Raw genomic sequence first — 20,128 nt, forward strand, 5'->3', positions numbered from 1 at the left:
AACTTGACTGTTTTTTACTTTTCAGCCCTCGGTGACTCTGAATATACCTTCTTTTGTAACGGTGGGAAAACTGTGGACAGGAGACTTCAAGAACTGGGAGCAAAGCACTTCTACAACACTGGATATGCTGATGATTGTGTAGGGTAAGTAAAGAATTGTGTACCGAAATGTTCAAATATTTCATTTGCAGGAATATGCATTCAACCAGTAAGCCCCCTCCCCCCATGTACAGAGTGTACAGCCACCTTCTGTACTGTCAGTGGAAAGCAATAGTGTGTGATATGGCAAGGAACAGTGGTGGGGACGGCAGGGAATACTGTGTGGGGACGGCAGGGAATAGTGTGTGGAGACGGCAGGGAATAGTGTGTAAGGACGGCAGGAAATAGTGTGTGGAGACGGCAGGGAATAGTGTGTGGGGACGGCAGGGAATAGTGTGTGGAGACGGCAGGGAATAGTGTGTGGGGACGGCAGGGAATAGTGTGTGGGGACGGCAGGGAATAGTGTGTGGGGACGGCAGGGAATAGTGTGTGGGGACGGCAGGGAATAGTGTGTGGGGACGGCAGGGAATAGTGTGTGGAGACGGCAGGGAATAGTGTGTGGGGATGGCAGGGAATAGTGTGTGGGGACGGCAGGTAATAGTGTGTGGGGACGGCAGGGAACAGTGTGTGGGGACGGCAGGGAATAGTGTGTGGGGACGGCAGGGAATAGTGTGTGGGGACGGCAGGGAATAGTGTGTGGGGACGGCAGGGACGGCAGGGAATAGTGTGTGGGGACAGCAGGGAATAGTGTGTGGGGACGGCAGGGAATAGTGTGTGGGGACGGCAGGGAATAGTGTGTGGGGACGGCAGGGAATAGTGTGTGGGGACGGCAGGGAATAGTGTGTGGGGACGGCAGGGAATACTGTGTGGGGACGGCAGGGAATAGTGTGTGGGGACGGCAGGGAATAGTGTGTGGGGACGGCAGGGAATAGTGTGTGGGGACGGCAGGGAATAGTGTGTGGGGACGGCAGGGAATAGTGTGTGGGGACGGCAGGGACGGCAGGGAATAGTGTGTGGGGACGGCAGGGAATAGTGTGTGGGGACGGCAGGGAATAGTGTGTGGGGACGGCAGGGAATAGTGTGTGGGGACGGCAGGGAATAGTGTGTGGGGACGGCAGGGAATAGTGTGTGGGGACGGCAGGGAATAGTGTGTGGGGACGGCAGGGAATAGTGTGTGGGGACGGCAGGGAATAGTGTGTGGGGACGGCAGGGAATAGTGTGTGGGGACGGCAGGGAATAGTGTGTGGGGACGGCAGGGAATAGTGTGTGGGGACGGCAGGGAATAGTGTGTGGGGACGGCAGGGAATAGTGTGTGGGGACGGCAGGGAATAGTGTGTGGGGACGGCAGGGAATAGTGTGTGGGGACGGCAGGGAATAGTGTGTGGGGACGGCAGGGAATAGTGTGTGGGGACGGCAGGGAATAGTGTGTGGGGACGGCAGGGAATAGTGTGTGGGGACGGCAGGGAATAGTGTGTGGGGACGGCAGGGAATAGTGTGTGGAGACGGCAGGGTATAGTGTGTAGGGATGGCAGGGAATAGTGTGTGGAGATGGCAGGGAATAGTGTGTGGAGACGGCAGGGAATAGTGTGTGGAGATGGCAGGGAATAGTGTGTGTAGACGGCAGGGAATAGAGTGCAGGGACGGCAGGGAATAGTGTGTGGGGACGGCAGGGAATAGTGTGTGGGGACGGCAGGGAATAGTGTGTGGGGACGGCAGGGAATAGTGTGTGGGGACGGCAGGGAATAGTGTGTGGGGACGGCAGGGAATAGTGTGTGGGGACGGCAGGGAATAGTGTGTGGGGACGGCAGGGAATAGTGTGTGGGGACGGCAGGGAATAGTGTGTGGAGACGGCAGGGTATAGTGTGTAGGGATGGCAGGGAATAGTGTGTGGAGATGGCAGGGAATAGTGTGTGGAGACGGCAGGGAATAGTGTGTGGAGATGGCAGGGAATAGTGTGTGTAGACGGCAGGGAATAGAGTGCAGGGACGGCAGGGAATAGTGTGTGGAGACGGCAGGGAATAGTGTGTGGAAACGGCAGGGAATAGTGTGTGGGGACGGCAGGGAATAGTGTGTGGAGATGGCAGGGAATAGTGTGTGGAGACGGCAGGGAATAGAGTGCAGGGATGGCAGGGAATAGTGTGTGGAGATGGCAGGGAATAGTGTGTGGAGACGGCAGGGAATAGTGTGTGGAGACGGTGTCTAAAACCTGTACGGTTCTTGCCTTTTTCATCATTGCTAACTCAGTTTGCTCGGATACCCCATTTGAAATCCGGGCAGATAGTTAGTTCAGATATCCGAGCAGAAGCCAAAATCACCTTCAATGGCAAAAATCCCTGAGAGAGAAAGGTTTTTGCTATATGAAGACTTTTGGAAGCATTTTAAGCCATTTTCAGGTCACTTCCGGTTTTCTATCGGGATATGCGAATCCGGCTGGATATTACTCGGATACCAAAAAGTTTTGGATTTGGATCCGGATATCTGGGTATTCGGATCCGAATCAATTCGGATTTTAAAAAGGGGTATCCGAGCACCTCTGTCTATAACAGTAATTATAGATTGACGGTATACCTTGAAATGAATCAGAGCACTCAGTATGTGATTTTATATAAAGAATTGTATTTGCTTATCATACAGCATATATACAAAATATGAACCGTTCCAAGTAGTGTTTCCTTCTAACAGTATTCCATCTTATCAAGGCTTTATAGCCAAGCAATTATCAATCTTCAAAGTACATTCAAAAAAGTACCTATACAGTGGTTTGCAAAAGTATTCGGCCCCCGTGAAGTTTTCCACATTTTGTCACATTACTGCCACAAACATGAATCCATGTTATTGGAATTCCATGTGAAAGACCAATACAAAGTGGTGTACACATGAGAAGTGGAACGAAAATCATACATCATTCCAAACATTTTTTACAAATAAATAACTGCAAAGTGGGGTGTGCGTAATTATTCGTCCCCCTGAGTCAATACTTTGTAGAACCACCTTTGCTGCAATTACAGCTGCCAGTCTTTTAGGGTATGTCTCTACCAGCTTTGCACATCTAGAGCCGGAAATCCTTGCCCATTCTTCTTTGCAAAACAGATCCAGTTCAGTCAGATTAGATGGACAGCGTTTGTGAACAGCAGTTTTCAGATCTTGCCACAGATTCTCGATTGGATTTAGATCTGGACTTTGACTGTCCCCGCCCGGTACTCTTTTCTCTGTACACCAACAACTGTACCTCATCTGCAGACCCCGTCAAAGTCATCAAATTCGCAGACAACACCACTATCATCAGCCTTATCGACAATAGAGGTGAGCACACTTACCGAAGCGAGATTGAGAGGATCAGCAATTGGTGCAAGGGTAACAAGCTCGTTCTCAATGCGACAAAAACTATTGAGCTCATTGTAGACTTCAGGAAGCACCCCTTCACGCTCCCCCCAGTCTTCATTGATGGAACTGCAGTCTCCAGGGTGTCCGACGTACAGTTCCATAGTACAACCATAGCTGACGACCTTAGGTGGGAGCAAAGCACTTCCAGGATACAAAAGAAGGCCCAGCAGAGGCTATTCTTTTTGCATCAACTGAAGAAATTCGGTATGCCACGCGAACTGCTGACCAGCTTTTACACTGCTATCACGGAATCAATACTCTGCTCCTCCGTCATTGTATGGTATGCAGGGGCATCCGCCAAGGACAAGTACAAACTCCAAAGGGTAATTACCACAGCAGAGAAGATCATAGGATCGCCTCTACCACCTCTGGACCTTCTCCACACAGCGAGACTGGGGTTGAGGGCTTCCAAGATTTCACAGGACCTCTCTCACCCGGGTAACTGCCACTTCAAATTTACGCAAACAGGCCGACGTTACAGGACCATCTATTCCAGAACTACCAGGCGCAGGAACACATTCTTCCCTTAAGCTGTCCTCCACCTGAACTCCACATCCTCCCTCCATAACTGTCCGCAGCGCCTAGTCCCTAGCCAATGCTCTGATCCCTGATCTCTCACCACTCTGGGCAGTACTGCCCCACACTCTACCTACTAGTGCCCTCAAATGAACTGTTCCCCAGTTTCTAAATGTATGCTGCTATACCCATCTCATTTTATATACCTGTCTGTTCTTGTTCTGTCTGTCATGTAAGAAATGCCTATGCTGTGTGTACCACAACCAATTCTGGGCACGACAACTGTCGTACTTGGCGAATAAAGTCAATTCTGATTCTTCTGACTGGGCCATTCTAACACATGGATATGTTTTGTTTTAAACCATTCCATTGTTGCCCTGGCTTTATGTTTAGGGTCGTTGTCCTGCTGGAAGGTGAACCTCCGCCCCAGTCTCAAGTCTTTTGCAGACTCCAAGAGGTTTTCTTCCAAGATTGCCCTGTATTTGGCTCCATCCATCTTCCTATCAACTCTGACCAGCTTCCCTGTCCCTGCTGAAGAGAAGCACCCCCAGAGCATGATGCTGCCACCACCATATTTGACAGTGGGGATGGTGTGTTCAGAGTGATGTTAGTTTTCCCCCACACATAGCGTTTTGTATTTTGGCCAAAAAGTTCCATTTTGGTCTCATCTGACCAGAGCACCTTCTTCCACATGGTTGCTGTGTCCCCCACATGGCTTGTGGCAAACTGCAAACGGGACTTCTTATGCTTTTCTGTTAACAATGGCTTTCTTCTTGCCACTCTTCCATAAAGGCCAACTTTGTACAGTGCATGACTAATAGTTGTCCTATGGACAGATTCCCCCACCTGAGCTGTAGATCTCTGCAGCTCGTCCAGAGTCACCATGGGCCTCTTGACTGCATATCTGATCAGCGCTCTCCTTGTTCGGCCTGTGAGTTTAGGTGGACGGCCTTGTCTTGGTAGGTTTACAGGTGTGCCATACTCCTTCCATTTCTGAATGATCGCTTGAACAGTGCTCCGTGGGATGTTCAAGGCTTTGGAAATCTTTTTGTAGCCTAAGCCTAAATTGCTCAATAACTTTAACCCTGACCTGTCTGGTGTGTTCTTTGGACTTCATGGTGTTGTTGCTCCCAAGATTCTCTTAGGGCTGGTGCACACCGAGCGGCTTTTTCAGCATTTCTGCTGCGGATACGCTTGGTTAATGTATCTCAATGGGCTGGTGCACACCAGAGCGGGAGGCGTTTTGCAGAAACGCATACTCTCGGGGTGAGGCATTTTTTGGATTGTGAATGCATTTCTGCCTCAATGTTAAGTATAGGAAAAACGCAAACCGCTCTAAAAAACGGCAATGTCTATGGGCAACTGACTGCACTCAGACCAAAGGGGGGGTTATTTAATTACGCACACCCCACTTTGCAGTTATTGATTTGTAAAAAATGTTTGGAATCATGTATGATTTCCGTTCCACTTCTCACGTGTACACCACTTTGTATTGGTCTTTCATGTGGAATTCCAATAAAATTGTTTCATGTTTGTGGCAGTAATGTGACAAAATGTGGAAAACTTCAAGGGGGCCGAATACTTTTGCAAGCCACTATATGATAGTTGTGTAATGCTAGGAATACACGGTTCGTTTTTAAAGCTGATAAGATGGTTCGATAGATAATTTCCGACAAGTCCGATCTCGATTCTTTGGCTGCTCGTTTTCTGATAGAAGTGAATGGGAAAAGATAAGAAAAACGAGAGGAAGATAAGAATCGAGGGCTGAATCGAGCGGAAAAAACGATGGAGGGCAGAAACACACGGCAGAAATGAACCGTGTATTCCAAGCATGTATTAGAATAGGACCAAAAGTAGTCCCATCTGTATCAATAGCTGTGTATCTAGTAGCTGTGTATATAATAGCTGTGTATATAGTAGCTGTGTATATAGTAGCTGTGTATCTAGTAGCTGTGTATCTAGTAGCTGTGTATCTAGTAGCTGTGTATCTAGTAGCTGTGTATATAGTAGCTGTGTATATAATAGCTGTGTATATAATAGCTGTGTATATAGTAGCTGTGTATATAGTAGCTGTGTATATAATAGCTGTGTATATAGTAGCTGTGTATATAGTAGCTGTGTATCTAGTAGCTGTGTATATAGTAGCTGTGTATCTAGTAGCTGTGTATCTAGTAGCTGTGTATCTAGTAGCTGTGTATATAGTAGCTGTGTATATAATAGCTGTGTATATAATAGCTGTGTATATAGTAGCTGTGTATATAATAGCTGTGTATCTAGTAGCTGTGTATCTAGTAGCTGTGTATCTAGTAGCTGTGTATCTAGTAGCTGTGTATATAGTAGCTGTGTATATAATAGCTGTGTATATAATAGCTGTGTATATAGTAGCTGTGTATATAGTAGCTGTGTATATAATAGCTGTGTATATAGTAGCTGTGTATCTAGTAGCTGTGTATCTAGTAGCTGTGTATATAGTAGCTGTGTATATAGTAGCTGTGTATCTAGTAGCTGTGTATATAATAGCTGTGTATATAATAGCTGTGTATATAATAGCTGTGTATATAATAGCTGTGTATAGAATAGCTGTGTATATAGTAGCTGTGTATATAGTAGCTGTGTATATAATAGCTGTGTATAGAATAGCTGTGTATATAGTAGCTGTGTATATAGTAGCTGTGTATATAATAGCTGTGTATATAATAGCTGTGTATATAGTAGCTGTGTATCTAGTAGCTGTGTATATAATAGCTGTGTATATAATAGCTGTGTATAGAATAGCTGTGTATATAATAGCTGTGTATATAGTAGCTGTGTATCTAGTAGCTGTGTATATAATAGCTGTGTATATAGTAGCTGTGTATATAATAGCTGTGTATATAGTAGCTGTGTATATAGTAGCTGTGTATCTAGTAGCTGTGTATCTAGTAGCTGTGTATATAGTAGCTGTGTATATAGTAGCTGTGTATATAGTAGCTGTGTATAGAATAGCTGTGTATATAGTAGCTGTGTATATAGTAGCTGTGTATATAGTAGCTGTGTATCTAGTAGCTGTGTATATAGTAGCTGTGTATATAGTAGCTGTGTATATAATAGCTGTGTATATAGTAGCTGTGTATATAGTAGCTGTGTATATAGTAGCTGTGTATATAGTAGCTGTGTATATAATAGCTGTGTATATAGTAGCTGTGTATATAGTAGCTGTGTATATAGTAGCTGTGTATATAATAGCTGTGTATATAGTAGCTGTGTATATAGAAGCTGTGTATATAGTAGCTGTGTATAGAATAGCTGTGTATAGAATAGCTGTGTATAGAGTAGCTGTGTATATAGTAGCTGTGTATATAGTAGCTGTGTATATAATAGCTGTGTATATAATAGCTGTGTATATAGTAGCTGTGTATATAGTAGCTGTGTATATAGTAGCTGTGTATATAGTAGCTGTGTATATAATAGCTGTGTATATAGTAGCTGTGTATATAGTAGCTGTGTATATAGTAGCTGTGTATATAATAGCTGTGTATATAGTAGCTGTGTATATAGAAGCTGTGTATATAGTAGCTGTGTATAGAATAGCTGTGTATAGAATAGCTGTGTATAGAGTAGCTGTGTATATAGTAGCTGTGTATATAGTAGCTGTGTATATAATAGCTGTGTATATAATAGCTGTGTATATAGTAGCTGTGTATATAATAGCTGTGTATATAGTAGCTGTGTATCTAGTAGCTGTGTATCTAATAGCTGTGTATATAATAGCTGTGTATCTAGTAGCTGTGTATCTAGTAGCTGTGTATCTAGTAGCTGTGTATATAATAGCTGTGTATATAATAGCTGTGTATATAGTAGCTGTGTATATAGTAGCTGTGTATATAATAGCTGTGTATATAATAGCTGTGTATATAGTAGCTGTGTATATAATAGCTGTGTATATAGTAGCTGTGTATATAATAGCTGTGTATATAGTAGCTGTGTATATAGTAGCTGTGTATATAGTAGCTGTGTATCTAGTAGCTGTGTATATAGTAGCTGTGTATATAGTAGCTGTGTATCTAGTAGCTGTGTATCTAGTAGCTGTGTATATAATAGCTGTGTATATAATAGCTGTGTATATAGTAGCTGTGTATATAGTAGCTGTGTATATAGTAGCTGTGTATATAGTAGCTGTGTATATAGTAGCTGTGTATATAGTAGCTGTGTATATAATAGCTGTGTATCTAGTAGCTGTGTATATAGTAGCTGTGTATATAATAGCTGTGTATATAATAGCTGTGTATATAATAGCTGTGTATATAGTAGCTGTGTATCTAGTAGCTGTGTATCTAGTAGCTGTGTATCTAGTAGCTGTGTATATAGTAGCTGTGTATATAATAGCTGTGTATATAGTAGCTGTGTATATAGTAGCTGTGTATAGAATAGCTGTGTATAGAATAGCTGTGTATATAGTAGCTGTGTATATAGTAGCTGTGTATATAATAGCTGTGTATATAATAGCTGTGTATATAATAGCTGTGTATATAGTAGCTGTGTATATAGTAGCTGTGTATATAATAGCTGTGTATCTAGTAGCTGTGTATCTAGTAGCTGTGTATATAATAGCTGTGTATATAATAGCTGTGTATATAGTAGCTGTGTATCTAGTAGCTGTGTATATAATAGCTGTGTATATAATAGCTGTGTATATAATAGCTGTGTATATAATAGCTGTGTATATAATAGCTGTGTATATAGTAGCTGTGTATATAATAGCTGTGTATATAGTAGCTGTGTATATAATAGCTGTGTATATAGTAGCTGTGTATATAATAGCTGTGTATATAATAGCTGTGTATATAATAGCTGTGTATATAATAGCTGTGTATATAGTAGCTGTGTATAGAATAGCTGTGTATATAGTAGCTGTGTATATAGTAGCTGTGTATATAATAGCTGTGTATATAGTAGCTGTGTATATAGTAGCTGTGTGTATAATAGCTGTGTATATAGTAGCTGTGTATATAATAGCTGTGTATATAGTAGCTGTGTATATAATAGCTGTGTATATAGTAGCTGTGTATATAATAGCTGTGTATATAGTAGCTGTGTATATAGTAGCTGTGTATCTAATAGCTGTGTATCTAATAGCTGTGTATATAATAGCTGTGTATATAATAGCTGTGTATATAGTAGCTGTGTATATAGTAGCTGTGTATATAATAGCTGTGTATAGAATAGCTGTGTATATAGTAGCTGTGTATATAATAGCTGTGTATATAATAGCTGTGTATATAATAGCTGTGTATATAATAGCTGTGTATATAGTAGCTGTGTATATAGTAGCTGTGTATAGAATAGCTGTGTATAGAATAGCTGTGTATATAGTAGCTGTGTATAGAATAGCTGTGTATATAATAGCTGTGTATATAATAGCTGTGTATATAGTAGCTGTGTATATAGTAGCTGTGTATCTAATAGCTGTGTATCTAATAGCTGTGTATATAGTAGCTGTGTATATAATAGCTGTGTATATAGTAGCTGTGTATATAGTAGCTGTGTATATAATAGCTGTGTATAGAATAGCTGTGTATATAGTAGCTGTGTATATAATAGCTGTGTATATAATAGCTGTGTATATAATAGCTGTGTATATAATAGCTGTGTATATAGTAGCTGTGTATATAGTAGCTGTGTATAGAATAGCTGTGTATAGAATAGCTGTGTATAGAATAGCTGTGTATAGAATAGCTGTGTATATAATAGCTGTGTATATAATAGCTGTGTATATAGTAGCTGTGTATATAATAGCTGTGTATATAATAGCTGTGTATATAGTAGCTGTGTATATAGTAGCTGTGTATATAGTAGCTGTGTATATAGTAGCTGTGTATATATTAGCTGTGTATATATTAGCTGTGTATATATTAGCTGTGTATATAGTAGCTGTGTATATAATAGCTGTGTATATAGTAGCTGTGTATATAATAGCTGTGTATATAGTAGCTGTGTATATAATAGCTGTGTATATAATAGCTGTGTATATAATAGCTGTGTATATAATAGCTGTGTATATAGTAGCTGTGTATAGAATAGCTGTGTATATAGTAGCTGTGTATATAGTAGCTGTGTATATAATAGCTGTGTATATAGTAGCTGTGTATATAGTAGCTGTGTGTATAATAGCTGTGTATATAGTAGCTGTGTATATAATAGCTGTGTATATAGTAGCTGTGTATATAGTAGCTGTGTATATAATAGCTGTGTATATAGTAGCTGTGTATATAATAGCTGTGTATATAGTAGCTGTGTATATAGTAGCTGTGTATCTAATAGCTGTGTATCTAATAGCTGTGTATATAATAGCTGTGTATATAGTAGCTGTGTATATAATAGCTGTGTATATAGTAGCTGTGTATATAGTAGCTGTGTATATAATAGCTGTGTATATAGTAGCTGTGTATATAATAGCTGTGTATATAGTAGCTGTGTATATAATAGCTGTGTATATAATAGCTGTGTATATAATAGCTGTGTATATAGTAGCTGTGTATATAGTAGCTGTGTATATAGTAGCTGTGTATATAGTAGCTGTGTATATATTAGCTGTGTATATATTAGCTGTGTATATATTAGCTGTGTATATATTAGCTGTGTATATAGTAGCTGTGTATATAATAGCTGTGTATATAGTAGCTGTGTATATAATAGCTGTGTATATAGTAGCTGTGTATATAATAGCTGTGTATATAATAGCTGTGTATATAATAGCTGTGTATATAATAGCTGTGTATATAATAGCTGTGTATATAGTAGCTGTGTATAGAATAGCTGTGTATATAGTAGCTGTGTATATAGTAGCTGTGTATATAATAGCTGTGTATATAGTAGCTGTGTGTATAGTAGCTGTGTGTATAATAGCTGTGTATATAGTAGCTGTGTATATAATAGCTGTGTATATAGTAGCTGTGTATATAGTAGCTGTGTATATAATAGCTGTGTATATAGTAGCTGTGTATATAATAGCTGTGTATATAGTAGCTGTGTATATAGTAGCTGTGTATCTAATAGCTGTGTATCTAATAGCTGTGTATATAATAGCTGTGTATATAGTAGCTGTGTATATAATAGCTGTGTATATAGTAGCTGTGTATATAGTAGCTGTGTATATAATAGCTGTGTATATAGTAGCTGTGTATATAATAGCTGTGTATATAGTAGCTGTGTATATAATAGCTGTGTATATAATAGCTGTGTATATAATAGCTGTGTATCTAGTAGCTGTGTATATAGTAGCTGTGTATATAATAGCTGTGTATATAGTAGCTGTGTATATAATAGCTGTGTATATAATAGCTGTGTATATAGTAGCTGTGTATATAATAGCTGTGTATATAGTAGCTGTGTATATAGTAGCTGTGTATATAGTAGCTGTGTATATAATAGCTGTGTATATAGTAGCTGTGTATATAGTAGCTGTGTATATAATAGCTGTGTATATAGTAGCTGTGTATATAGTAGCTGTGTATATAGTAGCTGTGTATATAGTAGCTGTGTATATAGTAGCTGTGTATATAGTAGCTGTGTATATAATAGCTGTGTATCTAGTAGCTGTGTATATAATAGCTGTGTATGTAATAGCTGTGTATGTAATAGCTGTGTATATAATAGCTGTGTATATAATAGCTGTGTATATAATAGCTGTGTATATAGTAGCTGTGTATATAGTAGCTGTGTATATAGTAGCTGTGTATATAATAGCTGTGTATCTAGTAGCTGTGTATATAATAGCTGTGTATATAATAGCTGTGTATATAATAGCTGTGTATATAATAGCTGTGTATATAATAGCTGTGTATATAGTAGCTGTGTATATAGTAGCTGTGTATCTAGTAGCTGTGTATATAATAGCTGTGTATATAATAGCTGTGTATATAGTAGCTGTGTATATAATAGCTGTGTATATAGTAGCTGTGTATATAGTAGCTGTGTATATAATAGCTGTGTATATAGTAGCTGTGTATATAGTAGCTGTGTATCTAGTAGCTGTGTATATAATAGCTGTGTATATAATAGCTGTGTATCTAGTAGCTGTGTATATAGTAGCTGTGTATATAATAGCTGTGTATATAATAGCTGTGTATATAATAGCTGTGTATATAGTAGCTGTGTATATAGTAGCTGTGTATATAATAGCTGTGTATATGGTAGCTGTGTATATAATAGCTGTGTATATAATAGCTGTGTATATAGTAGCTGTGTATATAATAGCTGTGTATATAATAGCTGTGTATATAGTAGCTGTGTATATAATAGCTGTGTATATAACAGCTGTGTATATAGTAGCTGTGTATATAATAGCTGTGTATATAGTAGCTGTGTATATAGTAGCTGTGTATATAATAGCTGTGTATATAATAGCTGTGTATATAGTAGCTGTGTATATAATAGCTTTGTATATAATAGCTGTGTATATAATAGCTGTGTATATAATAGCTGTGTATATAATAGCTGTGTATATAGTAGCTGTGTATAGAATAGCTGTGTATATAATAGCTGTGTATATAATAGCTGTGTATATAATAGCTGTGTATATAGTAGCTGTGTATATAGTAGCTGTGTATATAGTAGCTGTGTATAGAATAGCTGTGTATATAGTAGCTGTGTATATAGTAGCTGTGTATATAGTAGCTGTGTATATAGTAGCTGTATATATAGTACCTGTGTATAGAATAGCTGTGTATATAGTAGCTGTGTATATAATAGCTGTGTATAGAATAGCTGTGTATAGAATAGCTGTGTATATAATAGCTGTGTATATAATAGCTGTGTATATAGTAGCTGTGTATAGAATAGCTGTGTATATAGTAGCTGTGTATATAGTAGCTGTGTATAGAATAGCTGTGTATAGAATAGCTGTGTATATAATAGCTGTGTATATAGTAGCTGTGTATATAGTAGCTGTGTATATAATAGCTGTGTATATAATAGCTGTGTATATAATAGCTGTGTATATAGTAGCTGTGTATATAATAGCTGTGTATATAGTAGCTGTGTATATAGTAGCTGTGTATATAGTAGCTGTGTATATAGTAGCTGTGTATATAATAGCTGTGTATATAATAGCTGTGTATATAATAGCTGTGTATATAGTAGCTGTGTATATAGTAGCTGTGTATATAGTAGCTGTGTATATAATAGCTGTGTATATAATAGCTGTGTATATAATAGCTGTGTATATAGTAGCTGTGTATATAATAGCTGTGTATATAGTAGCTGTGTATATAGTAGCTGTGTATATAATAGCTGTGTATATAGTAGCTGTGTATATAGTAGCTGTGTATATAGTAGCTGTGTATATAATAGCTGTGTATATAGTAGCTGTGTATATAATAGCTGTGTATCTAGTAGCTGTGTATCTAATAGCTGTGTATATAATAGCTGTGTATATAGTAGCTGTGTATCTAGTAGCTGTGTATCTAGTAGCTGTGTATATAGTAGCTGTGTATCTAGTAGCTGTGTATATAATAGCTGTGTATATAATAGCTGTGTATATAATAGCTGTGTATATAATAGCTGTGTATATAGTAGCTGTGTATATAGTAGCTGTGTATATAGTAGCTGTGTATATAGTAGCTGTGTATATAGTAGCTGTGTATATAGTAGCTGTGTATATAATAGCTGTGTATATAATAGCTGTGTATATAATAGCTGTGTATATAGTAGCTGTGTATATAGTAGCTGTGTATCTAGTAGCTGTGTATATAGTAGCTGTGTATCTAGTAGCTGTGTATCTAGTAGCTGTGTATATAATAGCTGTGTATATAGTAGCTGTGTATATAATAGCTGTGTATATAGTAGCTGTGTATATAGTAGCTGTGTATATAATAGCTGTGTATATAGTAGCTGTGTATATAGTAGCTGTGTATATAGTAGCTGTGTATATAGTAGCTGTGTATATAATAGCTGTGTATATAATAGCTGTGTATCTAGTAGCTGTGTATAGAGTAGCTGTGTATATAGTAGCTGTGTATATAGTAGCTGTGTATATAGTAGCTGTGTATATAGTAGCTGTGTATATAATAGCTGTGTATATAGTAGCTGTGTATCTAGTAGCTGTGTATATAATAGCTGTGTATCTAGTAGCTGTGTATCTAGTAGCTGTGTATATAGTAGCTGTGTATATAGTAGCTGTATATATAGTAGCTGTGTATATAGTAGCTGTGTATATAGTAGCTGTGTATAGAATAGCTGTGTATATAATAGCTGTGTATAGAATAGCTGTGTATAGAATAGCTGTGTATATAGTAGCTGTGTATATAGTAGCTGTGTATATAGTAGCTGTGTATATAGTAGCTGTGTATATAATAGCTGTGTATATAATAGCTGTGTATATAGTAGCTGTGTATATAGTAGCTGTGTATATAGTAGCTGTGTATATAGTAGCTGTGTATATAGTAGCTGTGTATATAGTAGCTGTGTATATAGTAGCTGTGTATATAATAGCTGTGTATATAATAGCTGTGTATATAGTAGCTGTGTATATAATAGCTGTGTATATAGTAGCTGTGTATATAGTAGCTGTGTATATAATAGCTGTGTATATAATAGCTGTGTATATAGTAGCTGTGTATATAGTAGCTGTGTATATAGTAGCTGTGTATATAGTAGCTGTGTATATAGTAGCTGTGTATATAGTAGCTGTGTATATAATAGCTGTGTATATAATAGCTGTGTATATAGTAGCTGTGTATCTAGTAGCTGTGTATATAATAGCTGTGTATATAGTAGCTGTGTATATAATAGCTGTGTATATAGTAGCTGTGTATCTAGTAGCTGTGTATATAGTAGCTGTGTATATAGTAGCTGTGTATATAGTAGCTGTGTATCTAGTAGCTGTGTATATAATAGCTTTGTATATAATAGCTGTGTATATAATAGCTGTGTATATAATAGCTGTGTATATAGTAGCTGTGTATATAATAGCTGTGTATATAGTAGCTGTGTATATAGTAGCTGTGTATATAATAGCTGTGTATATAGTAGCTGTGTATATAGTAGCTGTGTATATAGTAGCTGTGTATAGAATAGCTGTGTATATAGTAGCTGTGTATATAATAGCTGTGTATATAATAGCTGTGTATATAATAGCTGTGTATATAATAGCTGTGTATATAATAGCTGTGTATATAGTAGCTGTGTATATAGTAGCTGTGTATAGAATAGCTGTGTATATAGTAGCTGTGTATAGAATAGCTGTGTATATAATAGCTGTGTATATAATAGCTGTGTATATAGTAGCTGTGTATATAATAGCTGTGTATATAATAGCTGTGTATATAGTAGCTGTGTATATAGTAGCTGTGTATATAATAGCTGTGTATATAGTAGCTGTGTATATAGTAGCTGTGTATATATTAGCTGTGTATATATTAGCTGTGTATATAGTAGCTGTGTATATAATAGCTGTGTATATAGTAGCTGTGTATATAATAGCTGTGTATATAGTAGCTGTGTATATAGTAGCTGTGTATATAATAGCTGTGTATATAATAGCTGTGTATATAATAGCTGTGTATATAATAGCTGTGTATATAGTAGCTGTGTATAGAATAGCTGTGTATATAGTAGCTGTGTATATAGTAGCTGTGTATATAATAGCTGTGTATATAGTAGCTGTGTATATAGTAGCTGTGTATATAATAGCTGTGTATATAGTAGCTGTGTATATAATAGCTGTGTATATAGTAGCTGTGTATATAGTAGCTGTGTATATAGTAGCTGTGTATATAATAGCTGTGTATATAGTAGCTGTGTATATAATAGCTGTGTATATAGTAGCTGTGTATATAGTAGCTGTGTATCTAGTAGCTGTGTATATAGTAGCTGTGTATCTAGTAGCTGTGTATCTAGTAGCTGTGTATCTAGTAGCTGTGTATATAATAGCTGTGTATATAATAGCTGTGTATATAATAGCTGTGTATATAGTAGCTGTGTATATAATAGCTGTGTATATAGTAGCTGTGTATATAATAGCTGTGTATATAATAGCTGTGTATATAATAGCTGTGTATATAATAGCTGTGTATATAGTAGCTGTGTATATAGTAGCTGTGTATCTAATAGCTGTGTATCTAATAGCTGTGTATATAATAGCTGTGTATATAGTAGCTGTGTATATAGTAGCTGTGTATATAATAGCTGTGTATATAGTAGCTGTGTATATAGTAGCTGTGTATATAGTAGCTGTGTATATAATAGCTGTGTATATAGTAGCTGTGTATATAATAGCTGTGTATATAGTAGCTGTGTATATAATAGCTGTGTATATAGTAGCTGTGTATATAGTAGCTGTGTATATAGTAGCTGTGTATATAATAGCTGTGTATATAGTAGCTGTGTATATAGTAGCTGTGTATATAGTAGCTGTGTATATAGTAGCTGTGTATATAATAGCTGTGTATATAATAGCTGTGTATATAATAGCTGTGTATATAGTAGCTGTGTATATAGTAGCTGTGTATATAGTAGCTGTGTATCTAGTAGCTGTGTATATAGTAGCTGTGTATATAATAGCTGTGTATATAATAGCTGTGTATATAATAGCTGTGTATATAATAGCTGTGTATATAGTAGCTGTGTATATAGTAGCTGTGTATATAGTAGCTGTGTATATAGTAGCTGTGTATATAATAGCTGTGTATATAGTAGCTGTGTATATAGTAGCTGTGTATATAGTAGCTGTGTATATAGTAGCTGTGTATATAGTAGCTGTGTATAGAATAGCTGTGTATAGAATAGCTGTGTATATAGTAGCTGTGTATATAGTAGCTGTGTATATAGTAGCTGTGTATATAATAGCTGTGTATATAGTAGCTGTGTATATAGTAGCTGTGTATATAATAGCTGTGTATATAGTAGCTGTGTATATAGTAGCTGTGTATATAGTAGCTGTGTATATAATAGCTGTGTATATAGTAGCTGTGTATATAGTAGCTGTGTATATAGTAGCTGTGTATAGAATAGCTGTGAATATAGTAGCTGTGTATATAATAGCTGTGTATATAATAGCTGTGTATATAGTAGCTGTGTATATAATAGCTGTGTATATAATAGCTGTGTATATAATAGCTGTGTATATAGTAGCTGTGTATAGAATAGCTGTGTATATAGTAGCTGTGTATAGAATAGCTGTGTATATAGTAGCTGTGTATAGAATAGCTGTGTATATAATAGCTGTGTATATAATAGCTGTGTATATAATAGCTGTGTATATAATAGCTGTGTATATAGTAGCTGTGTATATAATAGCTGTGTATATAATAGCTGTGTATATAATAGCTGTGTATATAGTAGCTGTGTATATAGTAGCTGTGTATATAATAGCTGTGTATATAATAGCTGTGTATATAGTAGCTGTGTATATAGTAGCTGTGTATATAGTAGCTGTGTATATAGTAGCTGTGTATATAGTAGCTGTGTATATAGTAGCTGTGTATATAGTAGCTGTGTATATAATAGCTGTGTATATAGTAGCTGTGTATATAGTAGCTGTGTATATAGTAGCTGTGTATATAATAGCTGTGTATATAATAGCTGTGTATATAATAGCTGTGTATAGAATAGCTGTGTATATAGTAGCTGTGTATATAGTAGCTGTGTATATAGTAGCTGTGTATATAATAGCTGTGTATATAGTAGCTGTGTATATAGTAGCTGTGTATATAATAGCTGTGTATATAGTAGCTGTGTATATAATAGCTGTGTATATAGTAGCTGTGTATATAGTAGCTGTGTATATAGTAGCTGTGTATATAATAGCTGTGTATATAATAGCTGTGTATATAATAGCTGTGTATCTAGTAGCTGTGTATCTAGTAGCTGTGTATCTAGTAGCTGTGTATCTAGTAGCTGTGTATCTAGTAGCTGTGTATCTAGTAGCTGTGTATATAGTAGCTGTGTATATAATAGCTGTGTATATAATAGCTGTGTATATAATAGCTGTGTATATAGTAGCTGTGTATATAATAGCTGTGTATATAATAGCTGTGTATATAGTAGCTGTGTATATAGTAGCTGTGTATATAGTAGCTGTGTATATAGTAGCTGTGTATATAATAACTGTGTATCTAATAACTGTGTATCTAGTAGCTGTGTATCTAGTAGCTGTGTATCTAGTAGCTGTGTATCTAGTAGCTGTGTATATAGTAGCTGTGTATATAATAGCTGTGTATATAGTAGCTGTGTATATAATAGCTCAGCTATTATATACACAGCTACTATATACACAGCTATTATATACACAGCTATTATGTACACAGCTATTATGTACACAGCTATTATATACACAGCTATTATATACACAGCTACTATATACACAGCTACTATATACACAGCTATTATAGCTGTGTATATAGTAGCTGTGTAAAAACTTGTAGTAATCTTCTTGAAAAAATAACATAAAAAATAGCTTCTAACAGAATTTCTTGCTAACATCTTAACATAACTTAATGCTGAAAATTTAATAAAGTAAATCACCCAAAAGTTCAAAGAATCGGCACCACACAAGGTGTAAATAGCTTAGTAAATCTTTATTCCGGCATCTGCCAATAAAAAAGCAACGACAGACCGCTGTTTCGGCCTATACGGCCTTTGTCAAGTTGCACAAAGTACATAGTGAAACACACCAACATATATATACCATAACCCCACCCCCATAGGGGAATACACCAATCCAGGAGGAGGAGGAAAAGCGGACCTGATGGGAGACAATCTCCACAAATATAAGCCAATAGGCATGCAATGTTTAAAACAAAGATAGGGGAGGACTCACCAATCAGGGAGAGCTGCATCGCCAGTCTGTCCAACAGCAGAGCGGCCACAAACGGCGCATCATGCCCACGCCGCTATCCTAGTTACCAGGAAGGAGGCAGAGATGATGTCAGAGTCATGTGCAGCAAGCACATGACTCAACCGGCCAATCACACGCGCCGCCTGGCCGCCCTATGTGAAACACGGACGGCCCTGACTCGTTGGCGGTAGGCGGAGCGGCAACCGTTGCCAGGCAACCAATACACAAATACATGGCCGCATACTCACAAGTCCACCGGCTGTCAGAATAAAGGACACAGCGCTCGCTTTTACCTCACATGTGGATCTGTAACAATAAAAACATAAGTAGATGCTGTTAAAAGAATGCACTAGGTATAATATTTTACAAATATATATGACATGCAAGATGGAAATATAATATACTTAAAAAGCTAATCAGACATTATATACAGAAATGAAAGTAAATCACCAGAATATTAAGCATATTACCCCTTCTCTGTCATCTCTTCAGCATCTAGAACCACTTGTGGGAAGGTAGCTTCTGCCTCATGTGTCTTCTCAGGCGATTTGTAGGCTAGTGCAAACTATGAGCTTTCAGCTCCTACTTTTATAGTGATTGGATGCAATATTGCTGCCTAATTGTAATGATCAGTGACGTATCTGAAGATCAGAACGAGCTCTATCAGAACTATAGTCAGTACTTTATTCAGAGTGTGATCACACGTGTTTTTGGTGCACAATATTAACAGGAGTACTCCTAAGTGATAGCCCTTGTTGGCTGGGGCTATCACTAAACAAAGAGTGGTCGTACAAGGGAGGTCGGTAACAGGTCGGTCAGGCAGCGGTACAGAATCGTGAGGCAAAATTGTAGTCAGAAAACAGGCAAAGGTCGGCAACAGATCAGATAGTCAGAGGTACAGAATCTTAAGGCAAGATCAAGGTAAGTATTCAGGCAGAAATCTGTAACAGATCAGATTGGCGGAAGTACAGAATCGTAAGGCAAGAGAGTGGTCAGAGGTACAGGCAGAATATCATACACAATAATAACAACAGTAATAATATAATAATCCTGAGCTAAGTGTGAATCCCCGGGGTCCTGACGGTCCAAACATACAAGGATATGACTAAGGTCTGAGAGCTTTCACTGCGAAGCAACAACAGACAAGGAGCAAATGACAAGCAGATCTTTAAATACGCTGGATAATTCCACCAGCACCGCCCCAGCACGCCAGCCAATTAGACCTCAGAAAAGACAGGCAGCTGTCAGCTGACCACCCGGTCAGCGGACAAGTCTCCTCAGGGAATAAATGCGCCGCCGCTCTACGCGCGCATGCGCCAATCTCCCCGCATGTCGCTCAGACAAGCCGGACCTCCCCGATCCCGGCGGGAGGCCC

The 20,128-nt window shown here is 37.8% G+C and overlaps 2 protein-coding genes across 2 annotated transcripts in view; one reads left to right on the forward strand and one right to left on the reverse strand.

Moving 5' to 3' along the window:
* Nucleotides 1-18,801, reverse strand: part of LOC137519291 (leucine-rich repeat-containing protein 14-like) — a 137,651-nt gene extending 118,850 nt beyond the window's left edge. Inside the window, exon 1 of the mRNA XM_068238237.1 lies at nucleotides 18,736-18,801. The gene's annotated coding sequence lies outside the window, so the exon portion shown is untranslated. The remainder of the gene's footprint in view (nucleotides 1-18,735) is intronic.
* MTRR (5-methyltetrahydrofolate-homocysteine methyltransferase reductase) overlaps nucleotides 1-20,128 on the forward strand; it is a 361,300-nt gene that overhangs the window by 96,718 nt on the left and 244,454 nt on the right. Inside the window, exon 4 of the mRNA XM_068238238.1 lies at nucleotides 26-143. Within this exon, the coding sequence (XP_068094339.1) occupies nucleotides 26-143 (118 nt within the window). The remainder of the gene's footprint in view (nucleotides 1-25; nucleotides 144-20,128) is intronic.

Source organism: Hyperolius riggenbachi, chromosome 5, assembly GCF_040937935.1.
Source record: "Hyperolius riggenbachi isolate aHypRig1 chromosome 5, aHypRig1.pri, whole genome shotgun sequence".
NCBI classification, from domain to species: domain Eukaryota; kingdom Metazoa; phylum Chordata; class Amphibia; order Anura; family Hyperoliidae; genus Hyperolius; species Hyperolius riggenbachi.